Source organism: Kogia breviceps, chromosome 12, assembly GCF_026419965.1.
Source record: "Kogia breviceps isolate mKogBre1 chromosome 12, mKogBre1 haplotype 1, whole genome shotgun sequence".
Taxonomy (NCBI): Eukaryota; Metazoa; Chordata; class Mammalia; order Artiodactyla; family Physeteridae; genus Kogia; species Kogia breviceps.
This window is the reverse complement of record NC_081321.1, coordinates 19,206,064-19,225,023: the sequence shown is the minus strand read 5'-3', so window position 1 is coordinate 19,225,023 and position 18,960 is coordinate 19,206,064. Positions and strand designations below refer to the sequence as shown.

General features: G+C 38.6%; 1 protein-coding gene across 1 annotated transcript in view; it reads right to left on the bottom strand.

Annotated features, from left to right (window-relative positions):
* The window catches only part of IRAG2 (inositol 1,4,5-triphosphate receptor associated 2), a 93,375-nt gene that overhangs the window by 29,360 nt on the left and 45,055 nt on the right, over nt 1–18,960 (bottom strand). The window contains 8 exon segments of the mRNA XM_059080121.2: nt 203–310; nt 469–533; nt 638–684; nt 10,945–11,026; nt 11,788–11,935; nt 14,554–14,650; nt 15,208–15,285; nt 16,374–16,435. Of these exon segments, the coding sequence (XP_058936104.1) occupies nt 203–310; nt 469–533; nt 638–684; nt 10,945–11,026; nt 11,788–11,935; nt 14,554–14,650; nt 15,208–15,285; nt 16,374–16,435 (687 nt within the window).

Sequence of the window (18,960 nt, the reverse complement as noted above, 5' to 3'; positions counted from 1 at the left end):
GTGAGCCATGGCCGCTGAGCCTGCGCGTCCGGAGCCTGTGCTCCGCAGCGCGAGAGGCCACAGCAGTGAGAGGCCCGCTTACCGCAAAAAAAAAAAAAAAAAAATAGTATTACTGAGCCACTGAGGATAGTTACTCCACTAGCTTCCAAGTTTGCTTAGTGTTTTAGAATGGAAACTCTTCTTGAACCCGTCAACAGCTTACCTTTGATCTTCTTCACAGCAGAAGCTGATCTTTTATCCTCCTCTTTTTCACAGGGTGGTTTACAATCAATGACACCAGAAGCCATATGCAAAATTTCTGATCCAGAATCTATCAACAGGAAGAAACTAACAGCATGAATACTATGCAAAAAAGGATTATTTGCTTATGTCCTTTTCATTTGCACACACCTCAGCAGGTCACAGAACATCCAAGCTTACAGTTATAATACTAACACTCTATTTTTATATCTTTTCTAATCTACTCACCACTTGAAGTTACAGTACTCCCTGTGGATGAAGTGTGTCCAGGAAATGGTAGGGTGGAATATTCCCTGTCAAAAAAGTAGAAGTATTTTGGAGTGTCTGGTCCAAAGAATTCTCTTAGAAATTAACTGAATATGCATCAAAAGTCATACATAGAAACAAAGAAGCAAACCTGGACTGTGGCAGGCTCTCAGAATATAAGCGTTCAACACCATTCTCCTTAAGATTAAAAAAGAAAGAGAGAGAAACAAGTTTAACAATTTGACATTTTCCATTCCAGAGAAGTTGTGTTAAGCAAACATTTTCATACAGTTTTAAATGAACCCATATTTGCTTTGCTCTTTTGGAGAGGATATGGGAATGGGATGGTACAGGGTAGACTAATATACATACTTCCTCAAAGCTGCACTTGCAAAAAAAAAATCCAATTTTAAGTATACTTACAAGTCCAATATTTAAAGAAAATTTAAATTCTTGGGCAAAACAAATTCTAAACTTAAAGGGCAGATAGAGTTTATATCATGAACTTAAGTTTTCTTTAAACAGAACATTCTAGGTGGGCATAAAACAACATTTCTATTTATGGAAATATTACTCAACTTAAAACTTTTGGCCTGTTGATTTAAAAATGGTTCTCAATTTTCTAGCTAGACATGTGATACATTTTAAAGTTAATCCAATTCTCAAAGATCTGAGGGATTACATCTACGTCAGCACCTCTTACTCGGGGCTCAAAAAGAACTTAACAAAACTGTGGTCCCAGCCTTCCAGGGCAAACATTTGAAAGTCTCATTTGAGCTTCTTAACCTTTATCAAGAGTTCCTAATTTGGGGGGAACTTCAGGAGATTAGGTTCACTTATTCTTTTTCAAAAAATACAGTGGCAACACAGGTTCCTCTTTAATAAAAAGTTTTTCTATTCAATAATAAGTATATTGTCATTATCATTTGGTTTATTTAGGAAAAGAAATCAAAATTTAATAAATTAAAACTGAAATCACTTGGACATATCCAAAATATGCACAGACAATGCAAAACTGAAGACATTTAAATACTCCATAATCAAACACACAGCTTCTTGTTAGCTGGCACAACCAGCAACAGGTTCCAATGGAGGGATGCCGTATATCATACACCGTATTTAGAATCTCTCAAGATAATACTGACCATAGTCACAGAAAGATAAAGGTTTAGCAAGAGTTTGCTGAATGTATACTTATCCAATACAAAAAACAACAGCTTACATCTGTTCAGCACATTAAAATTCACAAAAGCCCTTTTACGTATCATCTCATTTAATTCTCCCAACAACCTTATGCGGGGGGTTTTACGAAAAAAAAAAAAAAAAGACTTACTTATTTCAGGTAAAGAAAGTAAAACCAATGAATAAAGTAATTTCTCAGGAGTATTCACAATGGTGGTGTCAGCCTCTAAACAGTCTAAACCATCAGACTAAATACAGTGTCCTCTTCATTGTAAACAGAACTGTCTCTGAAATACCCTAAGGCTATTGGAGAGGCAAAGACTTCACAATGATTGTCTTAGACTGGTAGATGATTTGAATATATACTTTTAAAATGTCCCCCTCAAATGTTTAGAAAACTCCACAAACTTGCACAGCAATAATTTACACCTAATCCTCCTACATATAAATGTTGGGCAATCTTCTCTTTTATTTCACTTTTGTCCCTGTTTTAAATGCCTTTGTGTCAGACTATATGTAACTGAAGCCTCTTGTGACATCAGTTTCATTTAAGTCAAAACTTTCATCAAAGGCCCAGTTTGTGCCAGAAACAATGAAAGGCTGTTTCTGGCACAAAACAGAAAGGTTGAAGAGACCAAAAACACATTCCTTGTCCCAGAGGAGCTCATAGGCCAGTCAGAAAGACAAATATGTAAAACAAATACTTCATAAATTATAAGCAGCATTCCACAGAGGAAAGTAACATGCACAGAACAGAGTAGGGTAATATTTGCATTAAATTTTGAAGAGAAATTATACCTTATACTTCACAGGTAGTTAAATGATATTGGTTCTATTCTTAAGATATTTAAATAGATTGCACTAGTAATTAGTATATGCTTATTTAACTATTTGCCAATATATGTAAGAAATGAAGCTATAAAAATAGGAAAAAATTAAACATTCTTCAGTCTCATTAAGTATCCTCCATAAAAGTCAACAAGGATTGATTCCTCAATAATAAAAAAATTAGGCCCATTTAACCCTCCGTAACATACAAATCTGTTGTTATGTGTGGCTTGAAAAAACACTTATTACTATGCTATAATTAATAATATATATTTTATATAATAATTATATTGCACTAACTAAAAAGCTAATTTTGTCAGAAAAATATTTCTTATACCAACCAGAGTCATGAATACCTGTATTTGAATTTAAGAGGTATGAAAGAGAATGCAGGTATTTTCTATTCAATTAAACTGATTTCTAGTATTAGGGGAAAGGGAACACATTATTTCTGTAAATTTTGTTTTTTAAAAAAAGTTTATTATTTAAAGTCAAAATAATAAATATAGCAAAAATACAGTTTGCTTTCATTATACTAGAAATGAATCTCATTTGCCATAATGGTCTGTGTAAAGCACTTCTTTTGTCCTATTTTTTTTTTTTTTTTTTTTTTTGCGGTAAGCGGGCCTCTCACTGTTGTGGCCTCTCCCATTGCGGAGCACAGGCTCCGGACGCGCAGGCTCAGCGGCCATGGCACACGGGCCCAGCCGCGCTGCGGCACGTGGGATCCTCCCGGACCGGGGCACGAACCCGCGTTCCCTGCATCGGCAGGCGGACTCTCAACCACTGTGCTACCAGGGAAGCCCTGTCCTATTTTTTTATATGTGAAACCTTTTGGTAAACATAAAATATTTATTGATTAAATTAGTAACAATTATGTGATTTTCGAGAAATGGCAAATATTTAGTAGCTGTACATTACTACATTGTTCTGTTACAAGGATATTGGATATTATTGGATATTATTCCCAATTCATTAATCTTTATAAATCTCACTAATCAGAAAACAATGTAATATACAACATATCTCAATCCTAGATTTTCATACATTTGGTATAAAATTTTTTTCCTCCTTACAAGAAGCAGCAGATAAAAGAAGATTTTTTTCTTCCAAATTTAGGGTTATAGTTAATGAAAGCCCCTCAGGGTGTCTGTACCTGTGAAGGGGGTGTGAAAAATAACTCAGCAAAAACTTTCTACAATTGTGCTCTTTTCTTCCAGTTTCAAAAGGCACCCCACCCCTATTTAAACCCACAGGAGAACCTAACACACACAACAACTGTAGGATCTGGGCAGATGATAAAAAAGATAATTTACTGGATATATTTTAAAACCAAGGAAAATCAAGAAACTGACTAAAAGCAAGAAAAAGAAATGTCAGAAGAGAGACTTACCTGCATGTAGAAGATTGGCTCAAGTCAATGAGTCTAACACATGCCGACAGCATAGAGCAGGAAGCATGTTCTTCCTGTTCAAGCCATTCAAATATCAACCTGCATAATATTTACATGAAAATCCGTGGTCCAGCCCCTTTGCTTTTTTTTTTTTTTTTTTTTGCGGTACACGGGCCTGTCACTGTTGAGGCCTTGCCCTTTGCAGAGCACAGGCTCCGGACGCGCAGGCTCAGCGGCCATAGCTCACGGGCCCAGCCGCTCCACGGCATGTGGGATCTTCCCGGACCGGGGCACGAACCCACGTCCCCTGCATCGGCCGGCGGACTCTCAACCACTGCGCCACCAGGGAAGCCCTGCCCATTTGCTTTTGAGAGTAAAAGTCTAACGTAGGGTGGGGTAGCTAAGGTACTCATGGAACAAAGCAAGACATTCTCCCATGGGCTAGATCAGCAAATGCAGGACGCACACACACATATTCTCTCTCTCTCTCTCTCTCTCACACACACACACAGCAGTATTATTTTAATATTTAGATAGAAAATATGAACAGTAAGAAATAACTTCTAAGATATTAGTAAGGGCAATTAACAGGCCTAGATAATCTCCCAGGGTTACTCTTCTAGATGAAGCGCTATTTCATCCATAGATTTTTATGATCAGAAACCCTTCCACTAATAAAGATTCATGTTACCGATGTAATTTTTACTTTTAGATCCATTTTAGACAATTGACGTTACTCAAATAAACTAATATGATTTTCTGAGAAAAGAAGAAAAACCGAACAAAAGGAGCTTACATAGACTTATTTTATTCTAACTTAAAAAAAAAAAAGCCCTTGGGCTTCCCTGGTGGCGCAGTGGTTGAGAATCCGCCTGCCGATGCAGGGGTCACGGGTTCGTGCCCTGGTCCGGGAAGATCCCACATGCCGCGGAGCAACTAAGCCCGTGAGTCATGGCCGCTAGGCCTGCGCGTCCGGAGCCTGTGCTCCGCAACGGGAGAGGCCACAGCAGTGAGAGGCCCGCATACCACAAAAAAAAAAAAAAAAAAAAGCCCTTGACTTGAAGTTGGTTTCAATATTCTAAAAAGAAAAGAATGTAAAATTAAACATCAAAAGATTACAACTGTTATAACCTAAATAAAACGAAATTCCTTCACAAGTTTTGTTTGTTTGTTTGTTTTGCAATTTCTAACTAAAAGGACACCACACCTTCAGATCCACAGGACACACCCACCACTTTGAGGTTCATTTGTAATACAGTTATCACCCAACTTCTACATGTCCCAGTTTTGCAACTGTCAATGTTATTTATTCTCCAAGTTTATTAAAGCTGCACCCACGCACAGCTTGAGAGAACAGGACAGACAATGGCCAGAAAATCTGAGATACTTTAAAACTGATTCTGTCCTTTGCCTCATAAATCACCTTCTCCTAGTGATAGTATATCTTAGGCAAAAACATGTAATGACATGAAGGAGACCTCAAAGGGATGGCAAAACACTTACTATTTAGTGTATGTGATTTTTTTAAACAGCCAAAGAGAAAACAGAAATTCATCTTCCTAACCTCTGACCTGTATCCTCTGAGCTTCACACTGTTGATAATTCTGATTCTGGGTGATAGTTACAGTTGCTATTTTCTGAGTGTTTACTATGAACCAGGTACTTTAAATATGTTATAAAGTGTCTTGCTGGGGTCAAATCTGAGGTTGGAGTAGGTAGAGGGGAGAATCAGTTTCACTGTCATGTAATTTTCATGAAGCTGCTTAATTCTTGGAGTGTTTGGGGACAAACACAGGTACCTAATCACAAGTCCAGTTTCGCAAAGTCCCAGAAATCCTTTGGTTGCTCTTCCGACTCAATGGTGGGAGCAGTGAATAAGGAAAGAAAGATTATAAGGAGAGACAACTGAGCCCCAGAGAGAAATTGCCAAGAGTGAGGAAGAACTGAGAAAGTTGGGCCGAATGAACAGCTGGGTCTAGCTATTGAAGGGAGCAGGAATCCTTGATTCAGTGGGAGACTGTGCTACTAGCCAGCCCTGCTGGATTATCTATTTGCCTTGAAAAGTAGAGGATAATTTTAACTGCATCACAAGGAGTCCACCCAACACCACAGTGGTACCCAGCTCTGAAGGTGCTGAAACAAGAAGTGAGAGTCATCTCCCGACCGACCAGGAAGAGGAGATCACCAAAGGTCCAGACACAGCGTTCCAAGGAGGTCGACCGTGGAGCAGGCAGGGACTGTGGTCAGTGTGGACAACAAACAGAAAGGACTGCAGAGATGTGAGTGGTGAAACCAACTACCTTCTCCAACAATCTCTCAGGAGGTTACGTGTCCTTCCCTGGGACCCACAAGTTGGTGAGATCAGAAGGACTTTGGGATATACTGGTAGGCACCAGTATAGAGATTCTTGGAAATGCTGAGAAGGGACCCCATGAATCAAAAAGGCCTTCCTGGGCTTCCCTGGTGGCGCAGTGGTGGAGAGTCCACCTGCCGATGCGGGGGACACGGGTTCGAGCCCCGGTCCGGGAGGATCCCACGTGCCGCGGAGCAGCTAGGCCTGCTGAGCCTGCGCGTCTGGAGCCTGTGCTCCGCAACAAGAGTCCGCGATAGCGAGAGGCCCGCCCACCACGATGAAGAGTGGCCCCCGCTTGCCACGCCTGGAGAAAGCCCTCGCACAGAAATGAAGACCCAACACAGTCATAAATAAATAAATGATTTTTTTTTTTTTTTTTAAAAAGGCCTTCCTATTCATCAGCAAGTGGGGAAACAGAGCACTGAGATTTGTCTCTCCTCTAAATATGACCTACTTGGTTTGTTTCCATGGACTGGTTAGGCCAGAATTTAGCTGTTGCAGATATATATAGGTATATATATATATATGCTTAATATACATATTTGAATCCTGAAAAGAACTCTGCAATAATATCTCTGTTTCACAAGGCAACACAAACATACTGAAAGAGGTTAGGCCACTTGTCCGAGTTCACACAACTAATAAGTAACAGAGTCAGCTTAAACCCACAACTGCTTAATTCCAAAGCCTATGCTATGTGGTTAAAAATTCTAGGTCATTACTGGGAAATATTTCAAATAAATACAGAAGTAGATAGGATAGAATAATTACCCTTTGTGTACCCATTCTGCAGATTCAACAGCTATGGCCCATCTCCTTTCATCTATACCGTCACCCACTAAACCTACCTTAGCATTGTTTTGAAGCATATCCCAGATACCATAGACATTTTTTTCATAAATATTTTAGTTTGAGTCTCTAAAAGACGAAGACTGGAAATAATTTATTTCCTTTTTTTCCTCTTTACAGTAAAATATCCCAAATAAATAGATTTCACTGGGTCAGTAAAGTAGCTCTGTTCTCCCCAGGAATGTCCCAAACTGGACCCCAAATTATTTTACTAAGACACGTTATTTTTGAGGTATTAGTCTTGCTAGAGTCCTTTGGTCACCCAAAGATCCCCTTATGAATACTGATGTTCACTCTTATCTCCTATTGTGCTTTCTGAAAAAGACGCTAGAATATAGCTTCCTCTGTGAATATGGGAGAGGAATAAAAATAAATAAACCTCAGGTTCTCAGGAACACCCATCAGAAATCAACAGGGCAAGACTGTCAATTCAACAAGTTCACTAGGTGCTCACTCTCAATGTTTTAAATAGACCCTGGAGGGAGTACAAAAATAAGTAAGTATGCAGGCATTCAACAAATATTAATAGAGCAGCTACTGTACACCAAATCTATTCAGGTTGCTAGATGCACATTGGTTAATGGCCAAAGGCACTCTACACCAAGTTTATAATCTGATAGGAACATGTTAAGAAAACAAAGAACTACAATGTAACCAAAATATAGACAAGAGGAGCACAGAGTTACTGGGGTCTAAAAGAAAAGAGTGAGCTTATTTTTTCCTGAGTGCTACAGTTCAGAAATGAGGAAAATGAGGCCTGAATGACAAGACTTTTTCCATAGTAGCAGAGAGGTCGAACCAGGGAAAACCCTCACCTCTCGACTTCTAATCCATTATGATTTCCATCTCAAGAAGGACTAGAGATGCTTGACGGTAAACATTTCTCACTACCTCAACAGGCTTTATGGGACACTTGGTTTTTGGAATGGGCCTTGATAGTCAAATAGAATTTGACAAGTGGAGAAGTGGAAGTGTTCTGTGCAGAGAAAACAGCATAAACAGCTTTGTGTCACATATTCCAACAATACAGACCACCTGGTTTGGCTGACATTTAGGAACAACTCTAAGGCATGGATGGGGAAAGGATGGAAAGTTAGGTTGCAACCAGATTCGAGAAGAGCTTGAATGCCAGGGCAGGTTGTTTGTTTTGAAGGCCCTCAAGAGTGATGAAATTCCACGAGTTTGAAGCCAAAGATTTATGGGTCGCTGGGACAAACACCGATTATATGTTTTGTAATTTTAATTTCATGTTTCATCCTAATTCTTATGAGTGAGAATGCATAGATAAGCACTATCTAAAGAGAGAGTTCTATTTGTTTAAGAGGTGGGTGGGGGGCATGAAAGGGTAGAACGTGGGGATTTACTCAAGGGACAGGCATGAGGGAGTAAACAGGCTGTCCGGATTCCTCAGTGGAGCAGAGGAAAGGGGAAACGGTGGAAATTGGTGGGAACAGCCAAAAAGAGTGCAGCTGACAGATTAGTTCCTGGGGCCTATGGAAGAAATGGCACGGAGGCAGCAGGAAAACCTTCAGGGAATCTATACATTTCCACAGGAGCATTTAACAGGAGTTTGTCTTGGGATCTCTGTTCGCTCCTATTTCTCCATGGGTGTAGAGACAAAATAATTCAGTCACATATCCTAACGAGAGTGGATTAGGGGCTCCTTTTAGATACAAAAGGAAGCACATTTATTTCTTAGCCAAAAAACTACTTTCAAGGTAACTCTGAGTAGTTATTATGATTGAAACGTCTAAATTCAGTGTTCTCAGAGGAGTTGTAAGAAGGGATTAATCTTTGAAGCTATACAAACTTGAATTTGAATCCCAGGTTTGCTACTTACTAGTTGCAACTTACTACTTACTTCTACTCATCTGTAGAAGCAGAGAATACTTACCATTCAAAGTTGTAGAGAGAATTAATAACATGGCATGTGGAAATGTTTTCCTACAAAGTACCTGGTACACAACTGTTGTTGGTTCCTTCTCCTTTCTTGGTGAAATCAGTACCAGATAAAAGGGAAATTACTAACAACCAAACATCCTGTAAGCTTCCAAGTTCAACTTCCTTTATTAAAACTTTACAAGAACTGCTAAGGAATAGCAAAATAGATTCATTTCCTTTGTCTTTCCTTTTCTTAGCTATTCAATAGGATGGGGTACTAAGGAATGGAAAAATGTGAGATACATAAACTTAAAAGAATAAGAACAACTCATAAAGATCAATTTTTTAAAAACTCATTTTTTAAAATGGACAAAAGATCTGGGTAGACACATCTCTAAAGAAGATACATATATGGCCAACGAGTACATGAAAAATGCTCAACATCATATGTCATTAAGGAAATGCATATCAAAACCACAACAAGATACCACTTTACATCCACTAAGATGCCTATAATCAAAAAGATAGACAAAAAATAATAGACACATGTATATATATAACTGAATCACTTTGCTGTACACCTGAAACTAACACAACATTGTTAATCAACTATGCTCTAATATAAAATAGAAATTTCAAAATCAAATTTAATTTAATTTAAAAAGAGATAGACAAGTGTTGACAAGGATGTGGAGAAAATGAAATCCTCATACACTACTGGTGGGAATGTAAAATGGTGTAGCTGCTTTGAAAATCTGTTTTGCAGTTCCTCAAAGTGTTAAACAGAGAGTGACCATACGATGCAATAATTCTACTCCTAAGTATATACCCCAAAGAACTGAAAACATATGTTTCCACAAAATGTTTTACACTAATGTTCTTAGTGGCATTATTCATGGTAGCCAAAAAGTAGAAACGACCCAAGTGCTTATCAGTGGTGAATAGATAAACAAAAAGTGGTATAATTCATACACTGGAATATTATCCAGTCATAAAGAGTAATGAAGCACATGCTACAACACAGATGAATCTTGAAAACATTATACTAAGAAAAGAAGCCAGTCACAAGAGGTCCATATTGTATTATTCCATTTATATGAGATATCCAGAATAGGCCAGTCTATAGAGGCAGAAAGCAGATTAGTGGCTGCCTAGGGTGGGGTGGGGTGTCGGATAGGGATAGACTGCTAAGAGGTGTGAGGTTTCTGTCTAAAGGGATCAAAATGTCCTAAAGTTGATTGTGGTGATGGCTGCACAACTCTGAATATTTTTAAAAACATTTAATTGAACAATTTAAATTGATGAATTGTTTGGTAGGAGAATTATATCACAATAAACCTTTTTTTAAAAAAGGAAGAGTGATGGATTTCCAGATTCTGGAACAGAATGGTCTGCTCCATTTGATTGAGAAGATCGTGTTCTCTCAGGCTCAGAGGGCTGACCGAGGAAAGTGCTCCGGGCACATCTCCACAACCTGGGGTGTTTGCCTAAGTGCCCTCAGCTACTTAGTAGTCTCTTCTTGGGTAGAGAAGTACTATTAGCACCTAACTGCAGCAATGGGTACTCCTTGAGCATTGCCCTACTTTGTACAGCAAAGTACAAGCACCTCAAAGATTATCTAGCCTTGACCTCGATTCTTAGAGAGTCAATGAGACCTGAGACTCCTGATAGCCAATAGTGAATTTAAGTCCCAAACCAGCCTGCCTTTCAAAAAGTTCAGCACACTTCATCAAAATCTCCATTTGGTTATATATCCTTGAGTTTATACTATAAAGGGGGCAGAAATCCCCCCAGATGCCATCAAAGGTTGCCATTTCTCATGCATCTGAATTCCGTGGTATAAGACTTGTACTTGCCATAAGAGTCTCTATAATACTTCAAAACAAAACAAAACAAAACAAAAAAACACCATAGAAGAGGGTCAGGATATGGTAGAGCTAAAAATGAAGTTGAAATATAGTCCAATACTCACTTCCATACTTAGGTCATTATTCATCCTGATGCAACCTGAAAGATCTGTTCCTGGGTGGGGACCACCTGTAGGGCCTGGACACCTAATAATAGACAGTAAAGTTCCTTAACACAGGTGGGAAAACTGCAAATTTCAGCAGATATCAATCTATCACATAGTTCCCCTTCCCTGCCCCAATTTTACCGAATTTCTAATTAAGTTCATGTCTCAACTGAGACATGATGAAAGAGAGCGCCAAGCTCCATCAGGGAGAGAGGTTAATAACCATAGAGAATCTAGTCCCAAATGAGAATGAAGTATTTGCAATTCAAAGTCTTGCTTCCTGACCCTCGATACAGAAAGGAAATTTCATTGGGGTGAACAGTGCTCACAAACTCCACTAACATTTCTGAACTTTTCCGAAGAAGAAATGTCTGTGTACTTAGAAAGGTGAGTGAGCTCAGATGAGCTTTGGGAGAGGGTATGTGCAAACACGGGGACAGAGCCCCACAGACTTGTTCACCTGGAGTGTGAAGCAATAGAAAGGTGATCAAAACCTAGCTGAAGGAGTTAACTTAGCAGTACATAGTATATTCCTAAAAACTGGGAAACATTTTAAGTAGCCTAATTTGTCTTTTACTCTTTAGAATGGGTATCATGAAATTCAAAAGAGCTATAGAGAAAACTATAAAGGTATCTTTGTGTTAAAATTGTCAATTTTCAGAAAGTTAGAGAAGTTACACAATAAAAATTCCACAATAAAGATGTCACGGTGTCAAGATATGAAACTTTTACTGATTAAAAGTTTAGGCAATAGGCCATCCACGAAAAGTAGGCCACGTGTATCTTGCCCTTTTAACTTACTTGTGCCTTCCAGTCACATCCAAAGCACCATCCTCTATTTCTCCATGTTTGGGCCTTTCACATGAAGCATGGATTCGGTTGGCTACACATGAGAAAGGTGTCAATTCTAGTCTTGGAATTGCTGTAAGACTATCCAGATACAAGGCATCTGCAGTAGAACAGAAAAGAATAAATATAGAAATTAATGGTTCAAATTATATATATATATATATACTATTTCTTATCCTCTTGGGAGATTAGACAGTTTCTGAAAAAACAAAAGTCAGTTCAATTCAATTAACATTTTTTTTGAATTTTATTGTATTTATTTTTTTACACAGCAGGTTCTTATTAGTCATCCATTTTATACACATCAGTGTATACATGTCAATCCCAATCGCCCAATTCATCACACCACCACCACCACCCACCACTTTCCCCCCTTGGTGTCCATACGTTTGTTCTCTACATCTGAGTCTCAATTTCTCCCCTGCAAACCGGTTCATCTGTACCATTTTTCTAGGTTCCATATATATGCGTTAATATACAATATTTGTTTTTCTCTTTCTGACTTACTTCACTCTGTATGACAGTCTCTAGATCCATCCACGTCTCAACAAATGACCCAATTTCATTCCTTTTTATGGCTGAGTAATATTCCATTGTATATATGTACCACATCTTCTTTATCTATTCAATTAACATTTTAACATTACAACCCCCCACCCCCTAAATTTTGATGCCTAGTTATGAGGGGTAGAAATGTCATTTCTTTTTTTAAGCAGGGGGTAGGGGTGAAGGAGGGGAAACAGAAACCCTTACCTAGTAAGCAACTAGAGGGGTCAACAACAATCTGCTGCCAGGGGGCAAAATCCAGCCAGCCTCCTGTTTTTGTAAATAAAGTTTTATTGGAACACAGACATGCCCATTCATTCAGTATCATCCAAGGTTGCTTGTGGGCTACAACAGCAAAGCTGAGTAGTTGCTGCAGAAACCGTACAGCCTGCAAAACCTCAAATATTTACTATCCAGCCCTTTATAGAAACAGTTTACCAACTCCTAAAGAGAAAAAAAGTTTGACATTGTAATTGTAAACCACTGAAGAGTGCAGGAAATAGGGTGACAATGTTTTTTTTGAGGAAACTGTCTTGCTATGTTTTTCTGAGTATAGGAAGCAGCAGAATTTAATAGAAAAAACATAGGCTTTGGAATTAATCACAATTTTTAGTTCAAATCCTGACCCTGACACATACCAGGTGTATGATCTCAGATAAATAACTAAACCAACTCTGAGCCTCAGTTTACTTACATATAAAGTGCCACACGGGGACTTCCCTGGTGGTCCAGTGGTTAAGAATTCACCCTCCAATGCAGGGGACTCTCTATCCCTACTTGGGGAACTAAGATCCCACATGCCTCGGGGCAACTAAGCCCGCGCACCGCAACTACCGAGCCCACGCGCCACAACTGAAGGGAAGCCCACGTGCCAAAATGAAGTGCCCGCGCCCTGCAACGAAAGATCCTGCGTGCCACAACTAAGACCCAATGCAGCCAAAAGTAAATAAATAAATAATTTTTTAAGCGCCACATGACCTTAGGCAAATTACTCAGTGTTCCTGCTTCCTTATCTTTAAAATGGGAATTACATTAGCATCTACCTCACAGGGATATGGTGAGGATTAAATGAATTAACAGGTACGTGAACATACAGGGTTTTTTTTGTTTTTTGTGGTACGCGGGCCTCTCACTGTTGTGGCCTCTCCCATTGCGGAGCGCAGGCTCCGGACGCACAGGCTCAGCGGCCATGGCTCACGGGCCCAGCCGCTCTGCGGCATGTGGGATCTTCCCGGACCGGGGCACGAACCCGTGTCCCCTGCATCGGCAGGCGGATTCTCAACCACCGCACCACCAGGGAAGCCCAAACATACAGTTTTGAGAGCAGAGAACTGTGCCTGGCACATAGCGGGGGCTCCTTCAGTGTTGCCATAGTAGTGTTGTATCACTGAGTTAGTGTGCGTAAAATCGTCTCTGTAAAGCACTCATCTACTGTCTGATGCAAACTGGCCACTTGTTAGTAGTGGTAGCAGTTTTCTCTCTTCTAGTTGAAACAATCCACAAATCACTCTACTTGCTTTTTATTCCTTCTTAAATTTATTTTGATAATCATCCCGTTTCTTTTGTCATTTCGGAAGCAACCATTAACTTTTGCTTTCAAGCACATCCAGGCTGTGATGAGAGATGCCACCACTTTCAGCATTTCCTAAGATAAAGTTCATTCTCCTTAGACTGGCATTAAGTAATAGTCCATGCTGTGACCTACAACATGCTCCAAACTTCAATTCTACTCCATCCTGACCCAAGCCCTCTTATATCCAGTGACGTATCCAGCATGGACTCTTCTCCAAACACTTAAAACTTTTGCATTTTTTCCCCCTCATGTCATTCTCCCCAGTTGGAATACTTTTCCCATGCTTTTTGCTTTTCCAAATGCAGCCCATCTTTCCATGCCTGGTTCAACACCCATTTCTTCCACAGAGCCTTCTCTGAACCCAGGTCTTACTTCCTTAATAATCTGTGAGCTACTTTAGGACTCACTCTCTAGTATACATAAAATAGTGCCTTGCACAGAGTAGGTGGTCAAATATAAGTTGACTGACTGAATTCAGGAATAAACATCTAAGTTTTCAACATTTGCTATATAATTGTGATTAATTATTTTCCCTCTCAAGAAGAACCCACCCCCAGCTGCGTCTGACAGGGTATAGGAAAGGGTCTATCCATGCTTACCCAGCAGATGTGTGTACCAGCATGTATGTCGGAAGGTCAGGGGTAGCTGATGTATTCTTGCTTCTTGACCACTATATCGTTTATGGCAACACTGCTTCTGAACAGAAAATCAAGTTCTATTAGCTTTCCAAAGGGCTGGCTGTAACATATTTCATAATCTCTCTTCATCTCCAAAATCAGAAAGAATATCACTGTTCTCCCGCAAGAGAGTTTGAGAAGAAAATACATGGCATCAAGTAACAAAGTTTTCATGCTTTGGATCAAAAGGTACATACCTTATAAGTAAAAATGTAATTCTTATTAAAAATCACTCTTCAATAATTGAACAGAAAGATAACATCAATTTACAATAATCAACACTTTCATATAAACAAAGTCTTTGAGGAAAGAAATATGAGTGAGGGGCAAGTTTAGTTATATAATTCTTCTTCATGACACCATAATCAAAAAGTTTTAAGCAGTACCATTTCCTAGGGCCTATCAAAATTGTGTGTGTGCACATGATAAAGAAAAAAATAGGTATCTTGCTTTGTCTGATACCCTCTCAGGAAAATCAGTATAGCTTAGAATTCTAACTTGGACTTAACTTTCTATTTTGCCATAGTAGTAGATTCACAATTGGCACTTATATTGCTTCAAAAAGCTTAAACTCACCAATTGTTCCTAGAGAGGTTGAATTCTACCTGTGCAGGACAAGGGATCGTAGTGAGGAAATTCCTCACCTAAACAGCTCTGTCATGAGAAAAATGGTGGAGTGCATTCAAAGACAGAATGATGGGAGAGTGACAGATACAAACTACATTAGATTTAAGTTGTGATGCTACCTGAGAAGGAGAAAATTGACTAGTTCTTTATCTTGTATTTTACATTAAGGGAACAAATTTGTAATGGTAAACCTCTCACAGCATTTTTCCCATTACTTGTTCTAGGAATGAAATCCAAAGATCAGGAACAGGAAATTGAATGGCTTTGTCACTGAAATCTTCAAGCAGAGACCAAAGAAGCTTGTTGGAGACATAACTCAGAGAGTGAAAATGCTGTCTGTGAACATTTTACAGCAATAAAATTGCGACTTTTGTCCAAGAGGTAGATACATGTCTATCAGTTACATTATAATAGAAAATTGGTGTTCTTGAGATGATTATGGAGATTTTTCCAGTTCAACTTATTGTAAGGGGCTTTTTAGGCACTCTGCATAGCTTAATCTCCTACATGAATATTTTTTTTTCTGCTTAAACAGATGTGCCTGCATTATGCCCTAGAAACAGATACATGCAAATATCACCCTTCTCTCTTTCCTCCTCCAGCCCCCTCCCTCCAGTGCCAACCTTGCTGTTCCTTATGTTCTTCATTTATGAACAGAAAGGAGAAATTCACCAAGTGTCAAAAGGGAAAGAAATACATTCAACTGTACCATGGATATCTTGAGATATCCAGACAGAAAGGAGTTGAAAGTTTAATTCAAATAGGAGAGAAAAGAGACAGCAACCATCAAAGCCCACTCAAGAGTCTCAGAAAGGAGGTGCCTAAGACTAGCAAACTGGCCTTTGCTAATAGATACAGTTCTGAAATGCTTCCTCTCTGAAAGATGTTATTAGGAGCCACTCACTCATGTGAATTCTCCCCTCCTGTTTTGCTAAATGCTTTCAGTGCATAAGAAAACAAAGTCTACCAGAGCATCTTTTCTAACTTGATTGTTTAATTTTATGACTAAAATTATTATATATTATAACTTCGCTTCAAAATCTTACACCAACTGGACAACTTCCCAACAGTAAACACATATCACAGAGGTTTGGGTCTTTTTGTTTCCTTTTTACCTGAAACAGCAAGCCATGGAGTTGTCCTTTAATTAACTTCTTTCTTAGTGACTCAATTGTTGCTATAAAGAGAATTTAAAACCAGCTTAATATGACAATTTGTAACCTCCTTTTCCCTTAGTTCATTTTGTAAAGTTTTTTTTTTAAGATTTTTTGATGTGGACCATTTTTAAAGTCTTTATTGAATTTGTTACAACATTGCTTCTGTTTTATGTTTTGGTTTTTTGGCCCTGAGGCATGTGGGATCTTAGCTCCCCGACCAGGGATGGAACCCAAACCCCTTGCACTGGAAGGTGAAGTCTTAACCACTGGACCGCCAGGGAAGTCCCATTTCATAAACTTTTAACAGCTTTCAATTTGAGGCCTGAGGAAAGGAAAGAGAAAACAACGTCTTCTGAGAATGACGTTCTCAACTCATGACTCGTGAAAATGGGAAAGCCGAAACAAAACAGGTAGGAGCAACTAAACCATTATTGCCCTTGAGTATTTAAAATTAACCTTGATAGATACCAGTGAACTATCTTCTAGAAGTGAGTCACAGAAGTATTCATGCTAAAAAGGGAATACACCTCAGAGGTCACTCGGTCCAACCTCCTACCCATGGGGAAATCGTCTCTTCAATAAGCCTCTGCTTGAGCTACAAGCAATGAAAGCCCTGCAAATGGAGCCATAGAATCCCAGATTCCTACAAGTAGGTCTGGGATCATGAAGACACTGATGTCCAGAAGATTTAAGTGGATAAATGGTTATTCGTAGAGCTGAGATCAGACTCACAGGACAGTGTTCCATTCACTATACTCTTTTGTGAAATTAAAAATATTTGTATCTCTACTTAACTGAAATCTGCTTCCCAGTAACTTCCAAATTGTCCTCTCTGGAATAATGAAAGTGATAAAAATACCTATTTAACTTCTTAAGTTAAATAGCAACATATTATTTATTTGACAATCTATACCCTTTGAAAGATAGCCAAGAACCAGAAAACAGGCTGAAATCTTTGGAACAACCAAAATAGATGTTGATATCCATGCCCTTTATTCACGTGGCAGATCCTCACACTTCACTCAGACAGTGGGCTCTGAAGTTATACATAATTCTCACAAGCTTGACTGTTTTCTCAGCCCACAGATGATTAAAAACAAAAATTAAATGAGGGTACGAAGCTCTGTTAGATGGAGGTGTATTAATAGCTGCCACTTAAAAAAAAAAAAAAAACTGCTAACAGCCAGAAAAATTAACAGCAGATACTCTGGTGTCCAAAACACACAGAAATCTGGTGCTTCTTATTTTAAAGACCAACAGTTTTATATCTCAGTAGCCTGAAGAAATTCTGAGCCATGAAAATAATGCTAATACATGTGGAAATTACAGAATCTAATTATAAATATTTTTCAGGGAAAAAAGCTTGAAAAGCTTCAATGATGTGGAAAATTACCCATGTAAAATTTATTTTGTAAGAATATTTTTTTGTAAAAATAACATTTCCCAACTAAGCTTGACAGTGTTTATGAGGCCCACAAGGAGGAAAATATATTTTTAAACTATTTCTAACATATGTAAGTAATTTTAAAAAATTAAACTCTTAATACTTAGAACTCTAGTAAAGATTCCGTTTTTAAAAATTCTCTGTGTTAACTGTATTAAGAAATAAGGCTCTGTCCTCCTCCTGACCTATATCTGAGCAATAGCAAAGTTTTCAGAAGTGCGCAACGTTATGCTTCTGAAGTTGTGTATCTCAAAACACTGTCTTTGAATTTCCAAATTAAGCTTGTGTTCAGAAGAAATAATGAGTTAGTATAAGACTGTCTAAATTGCCCATCTGCTTTCCCACCAGGCAATCTTGATTTTTAGAAATAGTCCATCTCAAAACAAGTTCCAAGTTGTAAACCTCATTTCAACAGATGTTTTGTGCAATGGGTAGCAACTATTTTCATATGTTTCATAAGGCAAAACAAGCTGGCTTGATTAATTTGCATGTACCTTTGCACTCTTCTTCATGTGTTTGGAGTTGGACCTGCCATGTCTCTAGGACATTTAGGTTTCACATGGAAGCAAGTAAAACAATGGCCACTGTTTCCCCTGCTGTTGCCATCTGTGATGTAGGATGAGACCAGTTGTCTTGGATACATTTTCTTTGAAGGAAGCTGAGATAAAACAACTTTCTAAATGACTATGCACTAAAGCTTTCAGGCAAAGGCTCTGCGATTAATTGGCTGCTGAAAATCAAAACCATGATTTGAGCTGTAATAATGTTAGCTATCAATAAGGGTTGACGTTTATGGATTATGGACTTCATAACACTGTAATATAATGTGTTACTCAATGTTCTATAGAATTGCGCATTACAAATATTAAAGTTCATTGAAATCCATAGACTAGAAGAAAATAATTCACAACACACAAATCTGTCAAAGTTCTTGCATCCAAAATATATGAAGAAAAGAAATCCTACAACTCAGTAAAAAAAGGACAAGTGACCTAATTTGAAAACGAGCAAAAGACTTAGATACTTCACAAAGAAGATATACAATGGCCAATCAGCCCAACAAACTAAAATCACAGTGAGATACTCAGTCGTGTAGAGAAA